This window comes from Apodemus sylvaticus, chromosome 17, assembly GCF_947179515.1.
Source record: "Apodemus sylvaticus chromosome 17, mApoSyl1.1, whole genome shotgun sequence".
Lineage (NCBI taxonomy): Eukaryota > Metazoa > Chordata > Mammalia > Rodentia > Muridae > Apodemus > Apodemus sylvaticus.
The window spans coordinates 49,380,826-49,405,637 of record NC_067488.1 but is presented as its reverse complement, the minus strand read 5'-3'; the positions used below and the strand labels follow the sequence as shown (position 1 = coordinate 49,405,637).

General features: G+C 48.0%; 1 protein-coding gene across 2 annotated transcripts in view; it reads right to left on the bottom strand.

The window, feature by feature from the left end:
• Positions 1 to 2,074: 2,074 nt before the first annotated feature.
• Grap2 (GRB2 related adaptor protein 2) overlaps positions 2,075 to 24,812 on the bottom strand; it is a 77,249-nt gene continuing 54,511 nt past the window's right edge. Inside the window, exons 3-8 of one of the 2 annotated variants that reach the window (XM_052161582.1) lie at positions 19,449 to 19,540; positions 15,417 to 15,536; positions 10,624 to 10,789; positions 8,256 to 8,471; positions 6,300 to 6,416; positions 2,075 to 5,876 (exon numbers count right to left, since the gene is read on the bottom strand). In XM_052161582.1, coding sequence (XP_052017542.1) covers positions 5,697 to 5,876; positions 6,300 to 6,416; positions 8,256 to 8,471; positions 10,624 to 10,789; positions 15,417 to 15,536; positions 19,449 to 19,540 — 891 coding nt within the window. In that variant the 3' untranslated portion in view covers positions 2,075 to 5,696. Of the gene's footprint in view, positions 5,877 to 6,299; positions 6,417 to 6,608; positions 7,875 to 8,255; positions 8,472 to 10,623; positions 10,790 to 15,416; positions 15,537 to 19,448; positions 19,541 to 24,812 lie in introns of those variants that run through there. The other variant, XM_052161584.1, reaches the window with a different exon arrangement.

The window sequence follows — 24,812 nt, the reverse complement described above, 5'->3', positions numbered from 1 at the left end:
CAGGCGAGGAAAGCTGGGGACGTGACTGAACAAATATGCAGCAGGCAGATGACAAATGCCTTGGGTGGAATGCTAAGGACTTGAGACTGAGAGCTACGGGAGCCCCAGAAGGATCTGAACAAGAGCCCAATGTCATCCGCTTTACGTGTTCATAAGGTCTGTCTGGCAGCCGTTGGAGGCTCCATCAGAGGGGGCCTAGGTCGAATAGGAAGCGAGTAGAGACCGGTGTAGCCACTGGGAGTAAAGGGGAAAATGAAGTAGCCGTGGTGGAGCCGTGGATTGGACAGAGCAGGAAGATAGGAGCGAGGAACCCTGGGGGTGATTTTATCAGGCCCCTAAGAGGTGCTATGTAAATACATGATTTAATGACCTAATTGTGGCCAAGCTCCAACATAGAACTGTGTGCTATGCATTGGCCCCTATGTGCTATTTACTGCACAGATTAAGCAGCGTGGGGCAGTTCTCTTCATCTGAAGAAGTAATGTGTACCAAGGAGGGAGAGCACACAAATGGAGAGAGAAAGGTTGGCATTCCTGTTCTATCTAACAGAGAGGGCTCAAGTAAGAAGCACAGCCAGCTCATAGGAGACAGTGAGGGACCCTGGGCCCAGCTGTGTTATACTTTTAGAACTGGGCATGGGCCATTCTCCAGCCCACATGAATCCCTGGGGCTGACCCCATAGCCTGGAGGATCAGATCATTTCACCAGCAGGCACAGGTGATCCAGGGCAATCCAAAACATAGTCAGTGGAGGATTTGTGGAGCAATGGACAGGAGCAGATGGGTCAGGACTCTGTAAGTACCGAAGACTCTAGAAGTACTCAAAGGAGAGTCTGAGGGATGTTGTAAAAGCTTCAGCCACATGAACGTCACCTGGAAAACCCCCTTGTTTGCATCTGTAGGTCTGGAAAGCTTCAGGCACTTGGGGTGAATGAACAAGATTGGGCAGCTACTTCTTGCTCATTGTTGTCTGACTATGCCCAGAAAAACATGAACAAATGTCTACTCATCCAGACAGGGAACCAGTGACAGGCCAAAGTACAGATACCACTAACATCCAGTGTGTTAAAGCAATGAATTTACTGAGGTTACTTACAGGGGCGTGGGTAGGGGTAACTTCCAAGAGTCGACCTTACCCCAGCATGGGTGACAGCTCAAAAGAACCGGAAACTGAGAGCTCACTGCACAACCTTCAGGCAGCTCAACAGGTTGGAGAGTGTCTTTTCTGGTGGCTCGAATGGTCTGAGTCTCTTCCAGACAGTTCACAGTTCAGCTGGTTTCTTCTTCTTCTTCTTCTTCTTCTTCTTCTTCTTCTTCTTCTTCTTCTTCTTCTTCTTCTTCTTCTTCTTCTTCTCCTTCTCCTTCTCCTTCTCCTTCTCCTTCTCCTTCTCCTTCTCCTTCTCCTTCTCCTTCTCCTTCTCCTTCTCCTTCTCCTTCTCCTTCTCCTTCTCCTTCTCCTCCTCCTCCTCCTCCTCCTCCTCCTCCTCCTCCTCCTCCTCCTCCTCCTCCTCCTTCTATTTCTTTTCTCCTCCTCCTCCTCTTCTTCTTCTTCCCCTCCTCTTCTTCTTCTTGACTTTTGGCTGGTCTTTGCTTATTCTAGGCTGTTTTGTTTGAGACTCTTCTGAGCATTGTAAGTACCAAAGACTCTAGAAGTACCCAGAGAAGAGTCAGGGTAAGCCTTACAGCTGTCTTTGCTGCTTATATAAAGGGGCCTAGTTAATCTAGTCAGTTTCAGGAACTTCCTGAAGGTATTTTGAGTTGTTTACTTCCTGTCTTAATGAGTTTCCTTGTAAGAGAGAGTGTTTCACCTTCCTCTTAGAGCATCTTGTCTCCCTCCCCCTTCTCATTTTATGTCTGAGTTTCCCTCTAAGATGACGGTTTTTACCTTGGAGGAACACAACATCATTAATTAGACACATATGTACTGACAGCCTTCCCCATGTGCCATACAAGTGTCTACAAAACATGATCCTCCCCTGTCCCCCCAAGAAGCATACAGTCTAATGGTCACACCACTCAATCGAGTGCTCCCATCTGTGTGCGTGGTGTTCAGGAAAAGCATGGGACTCAAGAGGTTATCTAAAGAGATATTTTATTTCACATGGGGGTGATGAGAGGAAGTGACATGTGAACCCAGATCTGAACAGCAGTCAGCTGGAAAGCACAGGATGTGCATCCTGGAGGGACCCACAATTATGAAAACACTCGGGAAGGTTCTTAGCCATCTGGAGGCTGAAGGAAGAACACTGGGGAAGGGGTATGAAAGCAAGAGGAGATTGGAGAAAAGATCCCCAAGGGGCCAGACCTCGCAGGACTGGGTTGGGGTTTTAGGTTCAAGGCTAAGTGTTTGTGAAGAAAAGTGATGTGCTTGGGTTTGTCTGTCCAAACATCGCCTTGGTGTCTGAGTGGAGAGTGTACCAGGCACAGGAAGGAATGCAGGGCAACAAGCACAGAGGACAGTGAGTTGCTATGGGAGACGGAAGGATGCTGTGGCTGGGAGATGAAGTGGAAGGACTTGAAAAACAATAACAAAAATAAATTTGTTTTAAAGAATTGCACTGGTAGATTTTTTCCTCACACGCTTGTCTTATAGTCACATTAAAACTAGACAAAATGATTGTGCCATGTAATTATTTTGACTAGGCCGCTCTGTCCCCTGTGTGGGCTGTGAGCTGAGATCTAGTGATGGTCCCTGCCTTGCCCAGAGCCCAAAGTAATGGACATTGATTTTTCTCTTTCAGGATTTCCTGAGAAGGCGTCTGCACCTTCCACAGCTTCTGCTCCTGTTAAAGTGATTTCTAGTAGGGAATTCCTGTTTGAGTCTCCAGCCGAATGCCTGTCACTTGGAAAATTTCTGATTCCTGATGAAGATGCAAAAAGAAGTCACCGGCCGCCAAACAGGAATGATGTCATAAAGACAGTAATGAGTTGTGCCTGTCCCAAAGCCAAAGTGACTTATTCACTAGCAACAAAGAGCAGTGGCTGACTATCCCCAGAAAAAGAATCCAATTAGATTTGTGAGGCTGATGCCCTTGCTGATCAAAGCACCTGGGAGCTTGTTAGAGATGTAAGGTTGAGTCAGAACCCGCATTTTAACACGGTCCCCAGACAACGCTCAGATACTTGAGATTTTGAGAAGTATTTCCTTAGATCAGCCTGAGACCATGTAATGGCGAGTGGGCCCTGGTAGCTGCTGGATATTTGAAATGAAGTAATTTCCAGCAACTGGGGAGGAAACCCTAACTGGTTCAACAGGAACTGGCTTTTCTCTGGAAGTTCTCTGCTCAGATGTCACAAAGCTGCACCTAGGGTGTGGTGGCCAAAATCTCTTCTTGGCTCAGTCCCTATGAAGCCATGACTCCCTTAGTGGTTTGGGTGACTCTCCTGTTCCCTTTTGAATTGAGCCCCGCTAATGAGGAGACCTCAATAAAAATTCCTCATATCTTCTCCCACTAGGGCTCCTGTTAGAACAGGATTCCGTTCCAGGGCTTTTAGGAGCTTTGTCTCTCCAGGCCTAGCACCCCTGCTGCCCCAAGGCGGAGGGTACCCCCTGCTCCTAGAGCTGTGCCACATGGACATCAGATACAGGCTGGCGAAACTTTATTACTGTATTCTCACAGAGTGTTTCAAGGCATAGTAACTAGACCAGAACCAAGCTAGTCATCTCTGCCTCAGCCAGGGCTGCTCCTCCCACAGAATCAGCCAAATGGATGAAGTTTGTGGGCTGCTAAAAGCATATGGTTTGCAAATACTGTTAAACCAAACACCACTTTTGGCTTTTATTTACTGTAACGTCTCACATCACCTACTACCAGGCTTGCTGGTCAGGCCCACTTCGCCTCAGCTTCCGGTCTCACTTTTCCTCCTTGGCGCCTTCTCTGCTCTTCACCTCCTTCTGATGCACTCTTTCCTCACTGGCACTGGGGGTGGGGTGGGGGGGCTCCTCCCTGCCCCGGGGGTGGGGGGTTGGGGGGGAGGAAGAGTCCTTTTTTCACCAGCTGCCCATGCTTCCTCACAGCCCTGCTTGACACCCCCCCCACACACACACACTGGTCTCCCTGTCTCCCATCTGCCACCCATCTTCTGACACTGTCCCTGCTTTCCTGTCCCAGGGCTCCAGCTGCTCCTCACTCCTGCTCTGCTCCCCTGAACCTCCAGGCCGTGTTCGCTTCCCTCCTGGCCCCTCTCTTTCTCTCTTAAAGGAACCCAGGGATCAGAGGATTGTTGAATCAGAGTCACAAGGGACGGAGTATATGCCACACTGCAGTGACTCATGAGTCACAGACTGTTCTTTTGTCTCCCTCAGTAACCGATGCCCTCCAGCCCCTCCCTAAAGCAGGAGGGGACACGGAGACAGCTTCTCCCCCCTCCAATGTCACATACTCTTTTCACCCCAGTTCTTCCTTTCCTATCTCAGAACACACACACACACAAACACTTATACCAACACTCTCGTAAGTGTGCCTCTGTTCTGACATCTTTACTCCCAAGCTCCACAAAAGCACCGAGCCTCCTCTCCAGTGTCCCTCCCTGCCCAGCCAGGCTTCTCTGCTTTATTCCCCAGGTCAGGCACTAAGGTGACAAAGAGGGACAGGGGCAGTGGGGTTCCTCTTCCCAGGTGGAGGGAGGCCTAGCGCTCAAACAGAAGAGGAAACCCATTTCCATGAAGCTCCTGTCGGGGTTAGAGTCAGTCGTCGATCGATCGATCGATCTGAAGTCAGTGCTCTTGGCAAAGATGTTCTCAACCACAGAAAATCAGGAGCAAAACCCAACTGAGCTCCACAGAGACACTTTTGTAACCACAGAGTGAGGCTGCTGACACATCCCACATTCTCCGCCAGGGCTTCTCCGAGTACTTCCAAGAATCTAGGCTGCAGCTTTCTTTGCAGCTGCGGAAACAGAAGCTACCTTCAAGTAAGCCACAAGGGCCTGTGGAGAACCCCTGAGTACTCCCTAGTGATTGGCTCTGCGGTGGTGGCCAGTGTTCTAAACTCTCTTGTCAGCCACAGGGGAAGAGGATTACCCAAGGGACAGTCTCAGATGGAAAGTAAAAGTCCCAGCCAAGACATCAACTAGGCCTGAGCGTGCATGGCTCTCCCACACCAAGGGGAGCCTCCCGACCACGCCCTTGCAGGCTCCTTGCTCAGACTTGCTTGGTGCCTGGAGCCCTGTATCTGCTGCATCTTAATTCTCAGGGTGCAGCGCCTGCTCTGTGCAGAAGAGGGGAGTATCCTGTAAGTGGACAGGGCCAGGTGAACGACCTAACACGCCTCGCCAAGCCCAGCCCAGTCCTGTGCATCCATCCCTGGGGTGTGATCTCTGTTTAGCTGCTTGCTCTCTTAGGAAAGTCCCAAGCCAGGAAAGAAGTCGTGAAAGTCCAAGGACCAGGAAAAGTTTCCCTGCCCTGCTCCCGGCTCCCCACTGCCCTCTCACACAGAGAAGAGCCGGCCAAACGCCCCCCTCTCCACCCGAGTGCCTTCTCATGCCGGTCAACAAGCCAACCTGCCTGCCAATAAATTACTATTATAAAATGTTGTGTGTAGCCATAGGCCTACACATACATGTTTTGTGTACACAGGGGCACACATGCACGTGTATGCATGTATGTGTAGTTATAAAGTTCAGCTTTTCCCCTTTGCCCCTCCTTGTCTTGCAGGCGGCTTCAGATGAAAAAGCCCCTAAGCCTCCCAGTGCGACTCATCGCATCATGGGGGCTACATAGTTGGCGGGGAAGAGACCCAGTTTGTTGTGCAGGCGGCCGGTCCACCAAGATGGGTTGGAGCTGTCCAGGACTTCAACCACCTCTCCGCTTCGAAATCCCAGCTCGTCCTCCTCCAGAGCCTCAAAGTCATAGAGTGCCCTGGCCCAGCGCACTCGCTGTCGGGAGACAAGAGACACCGATGAGCTCAGCAGACTGGTCTGTGGCAAAACTGTTACACAGAGGAACCGTGAGCTTCTAGGTCTATTCTGAGTCCTCCAAGCCCTTCCTAAAGGTTGACCTTGCAGCAATCCAAAGCAGACCTCGCATGCACAGCCCCAGGCACTAAGTTCCTGGAACATAATACCTTTGCTCTGGATATGGTTTTTGTTCTGCTTTTGTGGTACAGGGGATGGAAGCTGGGACTGCATATATGTTAGGTAAGTGCCCCCCCACTGATCAGGTCCCAAGACCACGTGACCAAGATGGCGTGGATAAGCCTCACCCACCCCCTGCTGCCAGAAGACTGAGAAGAGGGTGAAAGTTCAATAGTTGGAAAACAGCAGCCTGGACAACCCTCCTCGCACTCTCTGCTCACTCACCCCTGCTGCCTGGAGCTGTACGGGGTCTGTGTGTCTCCGGTGCATCAGGGTGGCGTTCACTTCACTGCTAATGCCACAGTGTCCGTCGTTTATGTCCAGGCTGCCTCCACGACGGTCCTAGAGACGTGTAAGAGAGGGCCGCTGCATGACCAGTAGGGGTGACTCTCACAGACCACCCCAACCCTGTGCCTTGCTTGGGGTGCCGTCCACAGAAATAACACCCGAGAAGACTTGCTGACTGACCATCATCAGCCTTCATCTTGAAAAAGGCACAGGAGGGGATTTGAAAGGATCTTAGACTCTGAAGGCAAAGGTGATAGCCTCCATTTATTCAATGAAATAGCAGTAATTTGGAGAGTCTTATGTACCCAGGCCCCAAGATTGCAATCAATCAATCAATCAATCAATCATCATCATAGTCATCATCATTTGTGATGTATATGTGTGTGTATTTGTGTGTGTGTGTGTGTGTGAGTGTGTGTGCATGTAGAGGCCTGAGGGTGACATGGGGTCATCCTCTGTCACTCTTTATCCATTTGAAGGGATGTTTCTGAACCTGGAACTCACTGATTCAGCTAGACTTGTTTGCCAATGAGTTCCTGGGACCTGCCTTTCACCTCAGGAGTGAGGTTAAAAATGTACTCTCTCTACTAGCTTGGATGCGGGTGCTGCAAATCTGATTTCTGGCCCTCTTGTTTGCCTAGCAAACACTTTATCTAGTAAGCCATCTCTCCAGCCCCTTTTTTAAAAAAAGATTTATTTATTTATTTTATGTATATGAATGTAGCTGTACAGATGGTTGTGAGCATAATGTAGTTGCTGGAAATTGAACTCAGGACCTCTGCTTGCTCCTGCCCCCCTTGCTCTGGCCCAAAGATTTATTATTATATGTGAGTACACTGTGGCTGTCTTCAGACACACCAACAAAGGGCGTCAGATCTCATTACAGAGGGTTGTGAGTCACCATGTGGTTGCTGGGATTTGAACTCAGGACCTCTGGAAGAGCAGTCAATGTTCTTAACCGCTGAGCCATCTCTCCAGCCCCCTATTTTTTTTTCTTTTAATCTTAAGACAGGGTCTTGCTGTGTAGCTCAGGTGGATCTTGTACTTACTATGTAGCCCAGGCTAGAGTTGGGCTTTTAATTCTCCTGCTTCAGTCTCCTAAATGCCGGGATTACGGGCATGTGTTGCCATACCTAGCTTGTATGGTTCTTTTCCCATTTACAAATAAAAAGTCAGGAACATTTACTGGTTTGGTGGAAGAACCATACACAGTGATGTGCTAAATGAGCTGGTGGAAAAGTGTCCAGGTGTGTCTGGGTAGATCATGGAAGGCATCCGGGAGGAGGTGTGCCTGTGCTGCAGCTTGAAGGGGAAGCAGGATGGGCCAGGAGAGACTCATCAGGCAGACAGAACAACTTTTAAAAAGCCGGTAAAGAGACAAAGTGCTCCGAGCCATGTCCAGGACAAGGTGTGGTGCTGTTTGCTGGACTGAGTTTGCACAGCAGTGGGGGCTGGTAGCAGGATATGGGCCTGGGAAAGTAGATACGGGCAGCTCACAAAGGACTGTGTGCCCTGTGGAGGAATGTAGACCAATGTTGTCTTTATTGTAGCGTCCATCTCCACAAGCCGCTTGCAATTCCCTTCTGGAACAGGCTAGGGTAGATAAACAATCAGGGCTGCGGTAGGTGTTAATCCGTTTTTCTTTTTACAGGTTAAGGGGCAGGAATTGAAATTCTGCTGACGGGAGAATTAGTCGTGTGTGTGTGTGTGTGTGTGTGTGTGTGTGTGTGTGTGTGCGCGCACGCGCGCTTGTGTGGGGAGTTGGGCACCGGAAGTCAGTATCTTTCTCTCTCCCCCATCTGCCTTGTTTGGAGACAGCGTCTCTTCGTGAACTTGGAGCTCTCTATATCAACCTTCACTCTTTGCCCTCATCCCTTCTCTCTCCTCAAATACCTGGTGGAAATGCTGCAGATAGCGCTGCTGTGAAGGGGGCTGCGGCCCTGGTGGGAACTGGGGGGGCGGCTGTTGGTGCGGGTGGTACTGCTGGGGACCCAGAGGAAGGTGGTCTGACAGCTTCCGGTTCACCAAAGGTCGGATGTCGTCTCCTACGGTTCCACTTGGGTGAGGTCCCCCCTGGGACCTCCTGTCCAGGCTGTTGCCCCGGTGACCCTGGGGAAAACAGGAGATCTAGATTCATCCTTCTCCTAGATTTCCCGTTCCTGTCTCTCTTCTGGCAGTAACTGTGTGGTTGTGTGGCAGGGCTTAAAGAAAATCAAAGGTTTAGACCTCCAAGCTATCAAAAATGGCCTCCGAATACTGAAGCCTTCCCCAATTCAGTTCAGTTCAGGCCTCTGGTTGACAATCTGTTTCCATGCAGTGTCTGCTCAATCCATTCCTACTGGGTTTGTTTTTCTCTCCGTAATCAAGCTTAAATATTCTATGTGACAGACAGAAATAGGTGGTTTGAAAAGGAGAGAGTGCCCATCCCGAGTGCACACAGTTGTTCAGAAGAGAAAGCAAAGGCCAACCAAGATCACGTGACAGCTAATCCACATGTCGTCACCGACATCCCACCCTCCGGACATTGCTACTCATCTGGAGCTGTCATTTGCAGCCCGGTGAGAGTGGCCCTAGAAAACAACATTCTGGCAGAGCCCTGGAAGCCAGACCTGGTGCCCCCTGTGCCAGGAAGAAACAAGGCCTCTCTGCTTCGTACTGTCACAGCTCCTGGGTCAGAAATACTTTATTGTTATTTTTATTTAACAATTACATGGAGCCTTGCTCTCCATAAATGCTAGCACTGTACAAATATTTAACTCATTTAATCCAGTTTCACCAAAACTTTCTACTGCCTTTCTTATCTCTGAGCGCCGCATCCTACTAAGTTAATACTTCTGTCTGTTTCCTGGTTACAATAACCCACAAGATCTCCACTGACCTTTATTTTATTTTCTTTCCTGAACTTCTGTGTGCTCTGGTGGGGAACACCCTCCTCTCAGATGACTCTAGCACCCCAGCCTTGGGAACAGCTGGTGACTTGGAAGGGCGTGCTTAGTGCCCCAAAGCACACGTGACCCTTTCAAACCACCTATTCCTGGGATTCCAGCTCAGCCACTCAATGCTCCTCCTCGGTCGTACCTATGGTCTTTTCTTTGAAAAATAGTTTGCACTTTGCATGTGCACGCACATATGTGTGTGGATTTCCTGGTGGTAACTTCTTTGCTGCCTGCCTGCTGTGGACCAGAATCTGCTGCCGAGCCTGTGACTACACCTTTAGTCTTTACAAGGGCCCAGCGAGAGCACTGCAATGGTGCTTTTCATGCTACGAAGAGAAAACATATACCCAGAAAGCATCTTTTTTGTTTGTATGCTGTTTGATTGATTGATTGGTTATTTATTTATTTATATCTATCTATCTAGCAGCAGTGTCTAGCTTGCCACAGTTTGATATGTAGCCCAGGCTGGTCTTGAACTTGCAATCTGCTTGCTTCCTCCTCCTCTTCGAGTGCTGGCTACAGTCATATATCACCCTACCCAGCTTCAGAAAGTTATTTATTTGTGGTACATGTCTCTGTATATGTATTCTATATGTATGCCGATGCCCAAGGAGACCTGAAGGGGGAGGGGCGCTGGATTGTGAGCCATGGGACACGAGGCTGGGAATTAAACTCAGATCCTCTGGAAGAGCAGCAAGTGTTCTTGAGTCACCTCTGCAGGCCTCAGAAAGTTTTCTGAACTTGATTAGGTGACACGGGTAGTTAGGAATGAAGTCAGGGTTAAACCTACGCAGTCCCTGTACTCCTCGAGGCCATCAGGAAACTGCCTGGTGCTTTAGTCCTGGCCCCTGGGCTACTCTCTAGTACTACTGTTGTCCTGACCCTTGAGCAGTCCCAGACCTGAGCTGAGAACACTCAGGCAAGACCCACAAAGAACTAGACGACAGCACCCCAATGTGAGCTAACATTTATAGTCATTTGTAACGTGTTTAGGGGTGATGGAAGAGATTGGGAGACATCAGATTCTTAGGCTCACAAACCTCTGAGCACCTTGTTTATGCTGTCTTAAAGGACGAGGAAACAGGATCTGAGAGCTTTCTAAAGCCACACAGCTAGGAAGTGTTAGGAAGTGTTCAGCTCGGATTAAACCTGAGATCTGACTGCTGGGATCAGCTCTCAGCTGGATCAAGATACCTTTTTCTTTTCTTTTTCTGTGTGTGTGTGTGTGTGTGTGTGTGTGTGTGTGTGTGTGTGTGTGTGTTTTACACAGGAATTCAGGCTACCTAAAATCTCTGGCCTGGAGTTTATCTGAACCTAAGGTATACCTGATCTTGGGTGCCATCCCGAAGGAAGATCTGCTTCTGTTTGGAGATGGATGTTGTCCGGTAGTAGTCCACCAGCTTATTCAGGGATGGGAACTTCTCGGTCCACAGGAAGTAATTGCCCTTGGTGTCTCTCATGACTTTGAAGTGCTGAACATCGTCCTCGTGCCTGGAGATCAAGCAAACTCAAGTCGCATGTTACGTGGTGACCTTGCCCCTGCTGGGGGTGCTGTTTGCACCCAAGGATAGTAAAGTTCTGTTTGGACAGGCACTGTATGATCATTTCTTGGGGCCGGGGAGTGACATAAGCAAAGATCTGTTCCACCCAGATAGGGCACCAATGACAGAACGAAGTGATGATTCCACTGTAGTCTGTCTGTCAACCAAGGAGTTAAATTAGAGATACTTATGGTACCACGGACAACATACAAGCAACTACGCCACTGACGAGAGTGTTTCTTTCCTTCATCCTCTATTAACTGCATTCATAACCTTATGATCTTCTCCCCATTTCATGATGGAACATGATTACTCCATCTTGGGTAGGCCTCGTGTAGGTACTCATAGCTGCGGAGAGTTCAGGAGGCCCGTGGCCCTGTCATGCCACAGAGGAGTTGCTCATTCTACAGCAGCAGATGATCTAGATACAGGCAACCCGAACCATGCTCTAGTAGCAGGTTCGTGGGATCCATCAACAGAAGATGATCAGATGAACTGGAATCTGTCTTGGGTGCTGGACCAACATTTTAAATTAAAAAGGGGGGGGGAGGGCTCGAGAAATGACTTAGCTGGTAGAAAGCATTTGTTAAATCTAATAACCTCAGTTTGATCCACAGAACCCACATGGTGGAAGGAAAGAATCAACTCCTCTAAGTTGTTCTATCACACACACACACACACACACACACACACACACACACACACACACACACTAAATAAATAAATGTAGAAAAAGGTAGGTCAAGAAAAGGAAAATGTTCTAAATGTGTATATCTGTGTGAACATATGCCACGTGAGTGCAGGTGCCTGTGGAAGTTGGAACTTGGATCTCTTGGAGCTGGAGTTATAGGTTGTTAGCTCCCTGGTGTGGGTGTTGGGATCTTTTGCCAGGGCTCTATGCTCTTAACCACTGAGCCATCTCTCCAGATCTGTTCCCAGTAAAGAGTAAGCAATCAGAGACCTTCATAATGTTTATTTGAAAGAGGGCAAGATCAGATTCTGTCTTCTGCTAAGGATTGGCAGAAGAGAACATTTTTTTAAAGACCCTGCTATTAGAAATGTCTTGACCCATCTCATTTAAATCTAGAGCTGAGCTGGCTGGCAAGAAGCTACCCTTTCCTCTAAGGAATTAATCACTGTTTTTTTCTCTATACAATGAGGCTATCTTGATCTGGTCTTAGTTTATGCTTTGTATAAATAAGACTGTAAATCGTTCTGTACTTTGGGAGGAAACACATTATACAGAGTTGTAGATTTTAACTGGAAAAGACTTTGAGGATAGTTTGGCCTTTTGTGGTTGACAGGAGAGGATACGGAGACTGAGAGAGGCCCAAGGGCTTAGTCAAGGTCACTAGGCAGCAAACCTGAAGGAGAACACCCTGCCTGATTCCTGCTGGGCTGGGTAATTACCCTGACTGCATTTAGATACATGCCTTTTGCTACCAGTCAGGATCTCAGGTAGTCAGGCTCAATCTGTATGGGGTCTGCAGAAATCGGATTAGCCATCTGAAATAAGGGGGTAGATTTTACTCTCAGCTCTGGTCTTTCTCCATGGCTAAGTCATTCTGTCTTGGCTATCAAGTCTAGTTTTGTTTCTCCAAGTTTTGTTTTGTGTTTGGGCGTGGAAGCTGCGTGAGCATTGGTGCTGTCAGTGGCTGGTTCCAGCAGAAAGGTCAAGAAGTAAATGGCTTTGGGGAGTAGAGATTCCTCTGAAGGTTAGTAGGGGATTCCTAGGGATAATTTCAGGGGGGTTGTGTTTGGAGGGAGTAGGGATTCTGGCCTTTATTCTTATCTTTAATCTGGGTTCTGTTCATAGCCTAGAGAAGCCAAAGGTTAGACAGTCACTTCTTGCCCAACTGATTTGGGGTAGAAACTGACACATGGCCATCACTGCTAGTCTTCTCCAGGAGTTTGGACACTAACAGTGGTATTTCTTCAAGATACAGCGTCCCAACTCACAGAGGAGAAAGTATTTCTTGTATATAATAATTATTCACCAGTCCCTCTCAACAATCACAATGGACATCATGTTGCTGTATGACATCTGTGTCTACAATGTAGGATGATCTACTGGTATTGAGGAGGGTAAAGAAAGGGATGTGACTCAAGTCTCTAGATCTGAAAGGCTAGCATCTAAAAGGCTAAGCAAGAGAGCCATCATGGGCTCTTACCCCTTTGTGTCCATGCCAGACAGTATTTGTAAGAATATATAAAAGTGGTTTTGCTTTGGGTTGTATAGTGCATGTTTTCAAAAGGTAGCGTGGAAAGTACTATAATGATCACAAGAAGTTGCCTTGTCTCAATACCAGGCAAGACTCTGGCAGACGTCTAGGCTAAGCATTGTATACGATTCATGTCAGTCAAGGAATATGACCCATAATTCCTAGCTGAAAAAGTCAAGGTCAAGGTTCTGAAAATCGAAGGACACTTCAGTCTAGCAAATGGCCCAGTGCAGTTTGTGAATAAGGCCCTTAAAAACAAGTTTGATTGGGGCTGGAGAATTGGTTTAGTAGTTAGGAGTACAGGCTGCTGTTCCAGAAAGCTGGGGTTGGATACCCAGCATCCATATGGTAGCTGATAACCATCTGTAATTCCAATTTCAGGAGATCAAATGCCCTCTTCTGGCTTCCACATGCATTTTATATACATGCTATGCAGACATACATGCAAAATTCACCACACACACACATACACACACACACACACACACACACACACACACACACACACACAATTTTACCAAAAAAAGGAAAACATAAAATTAAAATAGGGTTGGTTGGTTTATTAATAGACCAAATTTTCCCTAATAAAGATATAAGGCATTTAGAATTTGAGATATTAATATTGGCTTGAGCTAATATTTATGACTGCCCAAGATATGAAGTTTTAGTTAAAGAGAATTAAGAGAATTGAGTGATATGGCTCAGGAAGTGTGATGGTTTGACTAAGAATAGTCCTAATAGGTTCCGTCACCAGTGAATGGCACTATTTGAAAGGGTTAAGAGTCTTGTTGGAGGAAGTGTGCCACTTGGGGTATCTCTCCTTCCCTCTCCCCCACCTCTCTGTCTTGGCCAGCAGATCAGGATGTAGCTCTCAACTACTTCTTCAGCACCATATCTGCCTCTCGTGGCCATGCTTCCCATCAGGATGATAATGGACTCACTTTCTGAAACTGGAAGCAAGCCCCCAATTACATGCTTCTGTTGATGAGAGTTGCCTTGGTCATGGTGTCTTTTCACAGCAACAGAACAGTGACTAAGACACTGGGTAAAGTGTCTACCCAGTATAATGCCCCGAGTTAAGTCTCTGGGACCCACATGGTAGAAGAAGAGCCTCAATTCCCTAAACATATCTTCCAACCTCCACATGTGCATATATGTGCTCCAGCCACCACATAGATAACACACACACACACACACACACACACACTAAATACTTATATGTGTTCTTTTTGTTTTAGCAAGATGTCAAGTTGGTGACATTAAGGAGACAAAGGTATTTGCAAGCACACTCTGAGGTACACAAGCCTCGAGACAACTGGCAAACGGTTTACTAGGCCTTCCTGCCTAAGCTTTAAAAGTTCCTCTCTGTCTAAATAACAAAGCAGCCAGTTTATCACCAGAGATTAGACTTCAGCACTGTAAGCAATAAAGCCTCACACCTTTAGAAACCTATCAGCTAAGGCAGGGTAGTGTCACCTGTCAATTCACAGGGCAGGGGTGTGTGTCCTGTGAAGGCTCTGGCCTCCACTGCTAAGATCTGTATTTCTTGCATTACGCGCTCACCAAGTCTGACTTGCAGTCTTTGACATGTTGACCACACACACTGCATGCAGAGAGCTGGGGTTTCTCAGTTTAGGTCTGTGTCATGTCCCTGCCTGGACTGAGTCACTTCCTGTAAGGTGCGGCACAAGGGTTACAGGGCCAAAGTTCTTTCTGATCCCCCTCACTAGGGGCCTCCCTCATCACTATCTAAAACCTTTCAGTTTTGCTTTGCCATGGCCTTGCCTGTGGAAGAGCAACTGTGTCCAGCAGCAGCTTGGGATTTCTGCTTTTCTCTAGCCTTTCTTCAGCCCTAGATCTAGTGACACAAACAGAAAAGGTTAAGATATAGACTTCCGCAATCAAGTGGGATCTTCCTCTCCTATTTCCACAGATACTTCTTGATGTCTGCAGGGTGTCTGGTTCTGTTCAGAGCACACATATAACTAACGCAGATCAACTTGCTTTCTGAAAAGGGGGTAGGACAGGGAAGCAGAAAAATAAATGCATGCTTTTCTTTTTCTTCAACAGGTTCTTAATATGTAGCCCTGGCTGTCCTGGAACTCACTATGTTGATCAGGCTGGACTTGAACTTATAGAAATCAGCCTGGCTCTGTCTCTTGAGTGCTAGAATTAAAGGCATGTACCATTCTACACAAGTAATTTTGAACAGAGACGGATGTATGGAGGAGTTGAGGACACATGCTCTGGGGAAGAAATAGTCGAGGAGTTAAAGAAGTGTCACCATCAGTAGGTAAAATCTCCAAGCTTCAGCAGGCTGAGAAGGATCAAGGTGGGTTTAGGGGTAGCCAGTACCTGACAGAGATGGAGAAGTCTCCTGGGGAGCTCTGGCTGGCCCTGATGATGAAGAACCCAATTTCCTTGCCCATGAGTAAGTTTTCTGCTTGATGTCGAGAGAGGCCTTCGTGGAACCACCTATTCCAAGACAGGACGAAAGAGTTCTTTGAGACACCACGCGATGGTGGTGCGGAGGGAGGAGGGACATGGAAAGGGGGTGACTCAAGGGCAGAGGCCAGGACCCTGAGTCAGGGTTTGGGGCATGCATTCTAAAACCAAGAAAAGCCAGTTAACAGCCTCCAGGGAGGCAATGGTTCTGCACGTGCTCTCTTTCCTCGCACCCCTCCAGAGGTTTCCCTTTAGCTCGGGGAAACCTGAATCGTGGAAGTTTGCTGCTCTACCACAATGGGGCCATATGGGATTGGCTCACAGTTGGATGAAGTCACCTGGCACCGAGAGAGGGGAATGCATGGGTGGAAAGGGCAGCTGCAGGCGTGGAGGCAGGGCGCCAGGCCAGGCTGCTAGACAAGGCCTGGGCACACATTCCCTTCCGGAGACATCAGTGGCCGGCAACCTTTCTCCCTGGAGCATTCAGGACAGTTCCGGCCTACTGGGTCAGGCTCTTTGGGCTTATGGGAGCCTCGGGGGCTTCACTGTTGTGCCCAGCAGAGACCTCCGAGTGTCCAGGAAACACCTGGCCTTGCAAACACCTGGAGCTCAGCAGCTCTAACCTCTGCAGCTAACCTCTTTAACTCTTCTGTGAGCCGTTCCCTGCACTTCAAGGTCATCTGCCTTAAAAAAAAAAAGGAATCCAGATCCAATGATCCTCTACTGAGAAAACAGAGACCAAGAGAGAAACCAAATTTCCCAGAGCACATACAGTTAGGGCAGCAGTGGCTGGGATCTTCCAAAAAAAAAGTCAAACACAGTGGCTGCAGCTTCCACCAGAACACAAACTCCTCTCTACTCTAGAATGAGGGTTTCTGTCACAGCTGGCAGAGGTTGGACCCTGTCACATTGCTTCTAGATGGCTGCTCTAACTGCTGCTAATTAATGCTCAAGTCCCTTCAGGACCAAGGCACGGCAGGCCTCTGTGCTTCACAGGATCTGAGACCCTTGACTCCAGACTCAGATAACAGGAGGGACACTTCCTCCAGACCTGGGCCACAGCAGCAGGCTGGAGCCTGTGGTTTTTGATGTCCCACACCTCTACAGGGCTGAACAGCTGATTGCCACATGGAGAAAGCACAGCAGTGACAGGAATAGGCGGGTGTGTGCACCACCGCAGCCATGGCTCAAAGGGAAGTTTGCAGCAGAGGCAATAGCAGAGACCTTTAGAAAGGCAGAGGCGTTTAGAAAAGCTACTTTCTCTGACTAGAGTACAATATGGGATTTTTGGTTGTTGGTTTTTTTTTAATTTTTAAGTTTATTTTTTAATTTATAAATTTTTGACTTCCAAAACTTGGCAGTGGTGGCACATGCCTTTAATCCCAGTACTTGGGAAGGAGAGGCAGGTGGATTTCTGAGTTCGAGGCCAGCCTGGTCTACAGAGTGAGTTCCAGGACAGCCAGGGCTACACAGAGAAACCCTGTCTCGAAAAACCAAAATAAATAAATAATAAATACTTTCAAAAATTTCAACACATTTTGTATCAGACACAGGAGACCAGGGTTTCAATCTTCCTTATCATTCCAAGGTTATTTTTTTACTTTATTTGACATCTTTTGTTTCTATTTTTATTTGAATTAGTTAATTACTTTGAAGTAGGATATTTCTATACAACCCTGGATATCCTGGGACTCACTGTGTAGACCAGGCTGGCCTCAGAGTCACAGAGATCTGGCTGCCCCTGCTTCCCAAGTGTCTGGAATCAATGGTGTGCACCAACCACACACCCAACCTATTACTTTTGTTTGGGAAGATAGGGCCTCATGTAGCCCTGACTGACTTTAAGCTTGCTATATGTTAGAGGCTGGCTTTGAACTTCCGATCCTACTTCTGATGACTGCGAGCACTGGGATAACCTTTTATTACACCTTGGTCGAGTCTGAAGGCTTCTGTTGACCATCTTTGAACACCTGGGACCATTTTCTTGGTGCTAGGGAAATAGTGGTGAGCAGAGCGGTACAAGTGCCTTCACTCTCAGGAAACTGACATCCTAAGTGGCCCAGGAGACACACGATAACAGCAGAATAATCAACAACGGCGGGCCAGGGGACTGTGAGCCAGGAGAGAAAATGGAAACAGAGTGGACAGGATGCTGCTGCTGGAGGAAAGTCATTTAAAATGGCCAGAGGAGATGGCTTTGAAAGCATGACGACCTGAACTGTCACGATCACCAGCACTCACTGAAAGTCTGCTATACAGACGGGTGCCTGTAACCAGGACTGAGAAGACCAACGCAGGCAGATCCCTGAGGCTCACTGGCTAGCTGGCCTAGCCAAATATTGGCAAGTAATAGACCAGGCAGAGACCCTGTCACAAAAGAGGTGAATGATGTTCCTACAGGTGACACAGGATGGTGTCCTCTGGTCGCCACATATAATCATACACACCACCACTGGGGAAAATAAAATGGTAATAAGAAAGGTTTACTGGAGAAGAGTGTGTGTGTGTGTGTGTGTGAAATGGTAATCAGAAAGGTTTACTGGAGAAGAGAGAGAGAGAGAGAGAGAGAGAGAGAGAGAGAGTGTGTGTGTGTAGGGGGTGGCAGAAGCAAAGGAGCCTGGGGAGGAGAAGCTAAGGGTACGGGAGGACCAAGGGGGAGGAGCCGGAAGAAGAGGCCTTGTGGAGGTCACAGAGTATGTTCTCCTGGGAAGAAGGTCCCATCCTGCCAAGGTGGTGGCTGAGGAAGTAAGGCTAGAGTCTGTAGATGGCTGGGACCTCGTTGACAGGAGTCTGGGGGTTCCTCAGAGGATGGGTATGTGTGAAGACAGGAGTTGGTAAGAGCAAAAGCGAATGCTTTTGAGGGAATGAAAGAAAAACTGGAAGGAGCCAGGAGCAACAGTTTTGTGGTTTTGTTTCTCTTTTGTGTCTTTGGCTGGGGAGGTGTTGACTACAGCGAGCTTGTCAGCTGAGTACAGGGAGTTTCCTTCTGCTGGGGCCACTGGCATCCAAATGTGGCTGTGGGAGATGCTGGGCCAATGGGGATGGGTCTGAGGGTGGGGGAGGGGATCAGGGTTCCCTCACCCGCCATACAACTGGGAGGAAGGTGGCAGAGCTGAGAGGTAGGTGGGAGACTGACTGGCCTCAAGTGGTCCCCTAGCAGTGCTAAGGGCCCACGGTGGGGGTGGGGGTGGGTGGGAGGTAGGGGGTGGTGTCAGTGGTCAACCTGTTGGCTCAGTGGTCTCTCCTGGGTCACAGAAGGTAACTGCCTGAGTCACCAATCCTTCTATGAGTGTCTTACAAAGCCTATGCTTTTGGGGCTTGACCCTGGCTCTGAGACAAGATTAGATTTCTATCTAACCCTTGTGGTCAATTCTTGAGACAAACACAGCCCAATCTGTGTTTCATTTCCTCTTTCTGGAGGGAATCCCCCACTGGACCCACCCTCTGGACTGAGCAAGCTGATACAGTTTGGGATCCCTGTTTAGGGCCGAAAGCCACATCAGGCAGTCAAGAACTTTGCCAGAATGGCTTTTGACGAGTGATGTCCAACAGTGCCCCCTTTGGGATTCTTGGAGATCCTGCAACTGTGTTCATTATAGGTGAGCTTAACAAGTTTCCCCTCTCCCCGTGTGTGTGTGTGTGTGTGTGTATAATATATATATATATAATATATATACATATATATTATATATATATATATATAATTAAATAGGCGATTCATGCACATGGTGTAAACTTCAGAAGGGAATGTGATGGCATGCAAATAAATCTTCCTCCCACCCTGGCCTTCCGCTGCAGGGTCCTGGAGGCTGGCGAGGGAGATCTCCACAGGCAGCCATTTCTGACAGTTCCTTGGGCATGCATAGATAATTTTAGTGACGACTGAAAAAGTAAGGGGAGCGTGTGTGGGTAGACCCATCTTGGCAGGCTGGAAATACTTACTCAGGAAACTCGATATCTATAAAATTCTTAGGCACATATCCTTCTTGGCTTCCCAGCTCCGCCTTGAGCCACTCCTCCTGGCTGCTTAGTATCTAGAAAAGAACAAAGGATTCTGAGGAGAGGGCACCAAGCTGCAGGGAGGGGCTGCAGAGCCCAAGGAAAATAAGCCTAAGGACCTGGATGGGACACCGCCCCGGGGCTTAGTGGGAAGGAGGGAACACCATGGTTTATTTCTCTAGAATTTGGCTTCCCTTTACACCATTATTTTTCTCCACTTGTGCCGCCCACTCAGGACACCCCATCAGACCTCAGAGACTGCCCTGAATCCCTCCTCAGAAGTTTAGTTCTTCACCAGAGCGCGTCTATGGAGGTCAGAGGACAACTTCTGGTAACTCCTCTCCTTCTGCTTTGTGGCTCCCAGGGATCAAAGTTACCTACTGAGCTGTCTTATCAGCAGCCAATGGGTAAATTCATTCGTCGTTTTTTTTTCAGAAAAGTCCATGTGTAGCCTGAGCTGGCCTGGAACTCGCTATGAAGGATAGCTTTGAACTCTTTTTATTTATTTATTATTTATTTATTTATTTATTTATTTATTTATTTATTTATTTATTTATTGTTTTTCAAGACATTTCTCTGTGTAGCCCTGGCTGTCCTAGAACTCACTCTCTAGCTAGACTAGCCTTGAACTCAGAAATCCACCTGCCTCTGCCTCCCAAGCGCTGGGATTAAAGGCGTGCACCACCACTGGCCGGCTGGCTTTGAACTCTTGATCTTCCTGCTTCTATCCACCAAGTACTACGGTTAAAGAAGTATAAAACAATGTCTGACCAAAAAATTATTTTTAAACAAGAAGATTAAAACTTAGATGTCTAAGTGAGACCAGCTTTCTAAACTGTAACACTTCATATTTCATATTCCCACTTTGAAATTTGAAAATGGTGGGAATGGGATTCTGGGTACTTGGGATGACAGTTCAGGTATGGTGTCTCATGCCTGTCATCTCAACACTCAAGAAGGTGAGGCAGGAGGATTTCTGTCAGTGGGAGGCAGCAGTGAGCTCCAGGTCAACAGAGTGAGAACTTGAGGTGGGGGACACTCTCTACAGAGGCACTTGCCATGTCCTTTACAAACTTAGCCTCAGATCATAAACAAAACCAAGAATTCTTCTGTCTCCTTATTATAGGGCCCTCCTTGACTGATATCCACATGTGGTTGCCTGCCTTGGTCATTCACTCACTCAGCAGACTTGGATATATCCATGAATATATATATATATATATATATATATATATATATATATATATATATATATATATATAAAATCATAAAGATATTTTTCTGAAATCAATGAAGATATATATCTTCAAGATGCCCTTGAAAATATTTGCCATCTCTACTTAGAAAGCTTCTAAAGTACGTGGGCTTAGACTAGGACAGTGACTCTACCCAAGGGTGGCAGCATTGGAGACTGGGAAACCTTCGATGGTACCACCAAGCCTCTGGAGTCACTTTCCAACAGCTCCCTCCCCTCCCACCCCCACCCCTCAGCGCCCCTGTCCTGTTTCTGGCTTTGGAGGAATATTAACTCTTTGCTTCTCTTTCTTGTAGCTGAGACTGTTTTCATGGGTGGAGATGCTAGGGCAGGAGGAAGAGCAGCAGGCAGATGGGAAAGATTGCCTGAAGACCTCCCCAGGCAACGCAACGAGCTAACTGGGCCAGTTATGAGGACCCAGGAACCGGGTCCGAGGTACACTCTTGGAGTTTGGTGTCTTCACTCTAGCTGGGCTTTATTAGCTGGGGAAGGTTAGAAGCACAGGGCCATGCAGCTCATGGTTGAAAATTGTGGATTTTTATCTTCAGATTGATAAAAGATTTTAAAGCCAGGAAGTAACAGTAAGAATGAGAGTTAAGGAGGAGCTCTGAAGAGGAGCTGGGGGTGGGGTAAAGCCAGGGGAAGGACGGGGGAGATGGGCATAGCCCACCCGGTAAGGGACTATGGGGTTCAAGCTAAGAAGAGGCAAAGACCTATTTTGGAGGATTCGAGGAAGGAACCGCGGTTGGGTTTTGTAACCATTTAGGTAGCTGAGGGAGAAGGGGATTCTGGGAAAACTTTGGGTTTCTAGCCTGGGAGACTGAGTGGGTGGTAATGTCTTTACTGAAATAGAGAGGAGCAGGAGCAGGAGGGACCCGTGGGCTTCAGCCTGTAGCCGGTGAATTCCGGCTGCACCACTTCAACCGAGGAGAAGCTCTCAGTGAGCGGAGGGCGGGCGCTGTGCATGCATAGGAGAGAACTGGGGCTGGGGGCTGGGGTTTCCGAGGCTCAGCGAGAAAGGGTAGGAGTGGAAGTCCTGCATCCCTTGAATTTCTCTCTTCCACCTCAAAAGCTAATGCATGAGAAAACCATCCTTCCCTCTCTCCCTCCCTCCCTCCCTCTCTCTCTCTCTCTCTCTCTCTCTCTCTCTCTCCCCTCCCTTCCTCCCTCCTTTCCTTTCTCCCACAGGGTTTCATATCACCACCAAGACCCTAGGCAGCTGAGAGTGGTCTTGAATTTCTGATCTTCCTGCCTCCATCTTCTGCGTGCTGAGATTACAGGCAAACACCACCACAGCTCTTTTATGCTGTGCTGAGAAAAGTCTCCAGGGCTCTCTGCATAGCTGTGAGCTCTCTGCTAGCCAAGCTCCATCCCCAGGCCTAGGCTGCGCTTTTTTATTTTTCTCCTGAGACAGGTCCTCACTATGTAGCTCTGGCTGCTCTGGAACTCACTATGTAGACCGGGCTGGCCTCGAACTCATAGAGATCAGCTTGCCTCCCGAGTGCTGGGATTATAAAAGGGGGCGCCATTAGTTATGCCTGGCATTGCCTCTAACATCACTGCTGAGGTGGAAGAAAAGTACCATCAGGTTTGGAACAGGAAAACCTGGTTTCTAGCTTGCGCTCTGTCACTAGCTGTGTGACACAGGACAGATCAATTAGCCATCTGAAATGTAGCAGCTCACTGGAGCCTTACAGAGCTGAGGCGAGAACAGACGGAGCTCTGGCTCAGGAATATGTATGTGTGTCTTTCTTTTTTCTTTGAGACTGGGCTTCTCTGTGTAGCCCTGGCTGCCCTGGAACTTGCTCTGTAGACCAGGCTGGCCTCAAACTCAGATCTGTCTGTGTCTGCCTCCCAATTGCTGGGATTAAATACCTGGGTCACCAAGCTGCCAAACATTTATATATACCTATATATATATATACCTATGTACATGTATATGTGTATGCGTATGTATATGCACACACACATATGTATCTTCATGAGGGAGGACTCCAGTTCTATTGGACATGGAAAGATTTGTACTTCTTGCAAGCATTGTTCATGAATGTTCAGGCTGTAATCATTTGTTTCTGAGGCAGTAAAAGCATGTCCCATATTTGAGCTTGAGAAATGCTGAGAACAGAAAACTTTCTAACATCAAATGTGTCTCTCAGCTTTGCTGAGGATGGGTGTGGGTCTGTGTGTGCTGTGTGTGCCAGGGGGAGTGAGGGGTGGGGAGGAGGCACAAACTAGGTCAAGGGAAGGCGAGGAAACTCAGCAGCGGCATCTTGTATCCACTTAAAAAGCACAAGAACGTTCCCCTCCATGCACTGCTCCGGAATTGACAGCTTTGGAATTAGTTTCTCCTGTCACAGCCGACCCTGGGGGAGGTAGGGGTGGGCCAGGATAACCGACAACAACGTCAAATCCTAATGGAGCAGAGGTGAGGGCAAAGATGCGTTTGGCAATTGGCTTATCACAGTGCGAATCACACTCTGTAGCCTGCTCTCTGACCGGAAACCAGCCGCAATCCAAGCAATCATGGCCAGCACTCATCCACTTCCTCTAGAAACTAAAGATTGTCCAGGACCGACAGCCATTTGCCTCTGCCACCTGGGGCTTGATCTGCCTGAGATTGTGTTTCCAGAGAGGTGAATTTACAGGCATTTTATGGTGTATAGAGGTTTTTTGTTTTTTTTTTTTTTAAATCTCCCATTTTCTACAAAGAAGTGGGTTTTTTTTCTTCCTTTTGAGGGGTGGTGGCTTCCTCCTGCCGTTGTGGGCTCTGAGCCCCAAAGCTTCCTGTTCTCATCTTTCCACCGACTCAGTTCCCCTATTTCTCTGTACCCCCTCATGTAAGGAGCACAGCCCAGACACACACAGAGTTCTACACTTAAATTGCTGTGTCGTCTTTCCTAAAACGTTCCCTAAGAGAATACTTTTCTGGGTTACATGGCCTGAGAATAAGCTAGATGTGGGAAGAGAAAGGCCAGAGTACAGCTGGAAGGAAATGTGAAATTGGATGGAAGTGCAGCTCTTAGGGGCACAGTGGAAAGCCAAGGCATGGAGGAAACCAATAGTGTGGGATTAAGTCAGTGCTTTTAGGCCTCTCTTGGTAGGGAGAAATGGGGCCGACTTGGACACATTATAGAAACAGGTAGGAACAAACTGGGTCAAAAGCAGTTTCCCAAAGCTGCAGGCAGATTCCAGTGTGGGCCGGTGCCCTGCATAGCCACAGGTTCAAACACGAAAAGTGTGATCCTTTCCAAGTGTTTATTTCCCTGGAGAACAAGGAGCAAGCCACTTGGCGGAGGTTCCCTGTCCACCATCTTGTCTGCCGTCCAGGGCAGATCCGCATCTAGTAAGCACCTGCTGTTTTAGCTGGGAAGGCAGAGAATGCGTCTTTGTTCTTCTCTAATGAAAATGTCTGCCTAATCGTTCCGAGCTGAAGGCCAATCAGCCAAAGCACCTCCAAGTGACTTTCTAGGGCACTCAAAAGCTGTCCTTGAAATGGTCTGCAGCGGTCCAGGAGCGTGTTTTCTCAGGCTGGCCATGACTGACACAACCGCTAATGGCCACCCTTCAGACATGAGAGCTCTGGTGCAGTCTCTCTGTGGTTTACTCTTTAACCACTCCGGCTGCAACGTGCAGAACTGGAAAAGGTGGGCAGAGAGCTGGCTTGCTGATGGGACTCTAAGTGGCCACATAGATGCCATTCCCCCGGGGTCAAGACATATGTACTGGGTCCCTGTTTAGAATGTGGTTTGTAGATGCTGGGAAGGCCTAGTGCTGAACTGGAGTCTCTCTGCTCTCAGAGAATTTCTTAATGGAAGAACCCACCATTCATTCATTCATTCATTCATTCATCTAACGTTGATGAGAAGCAACTTTCTGCTCCTAGAGATGCTGAAGTATGTGTAACCCGTAGCCAGCAGGGAAACAGGCAATTAAGATCATATGTGGTCATGAGAGATGGCCCTGACAGTACAGCTTATCTGAGGCAATATTGTAAGTGTGTGAGATGCTGGGAAACAGATAACAGAGAGGGGTTAGTTTTGCTTGGGACAGGG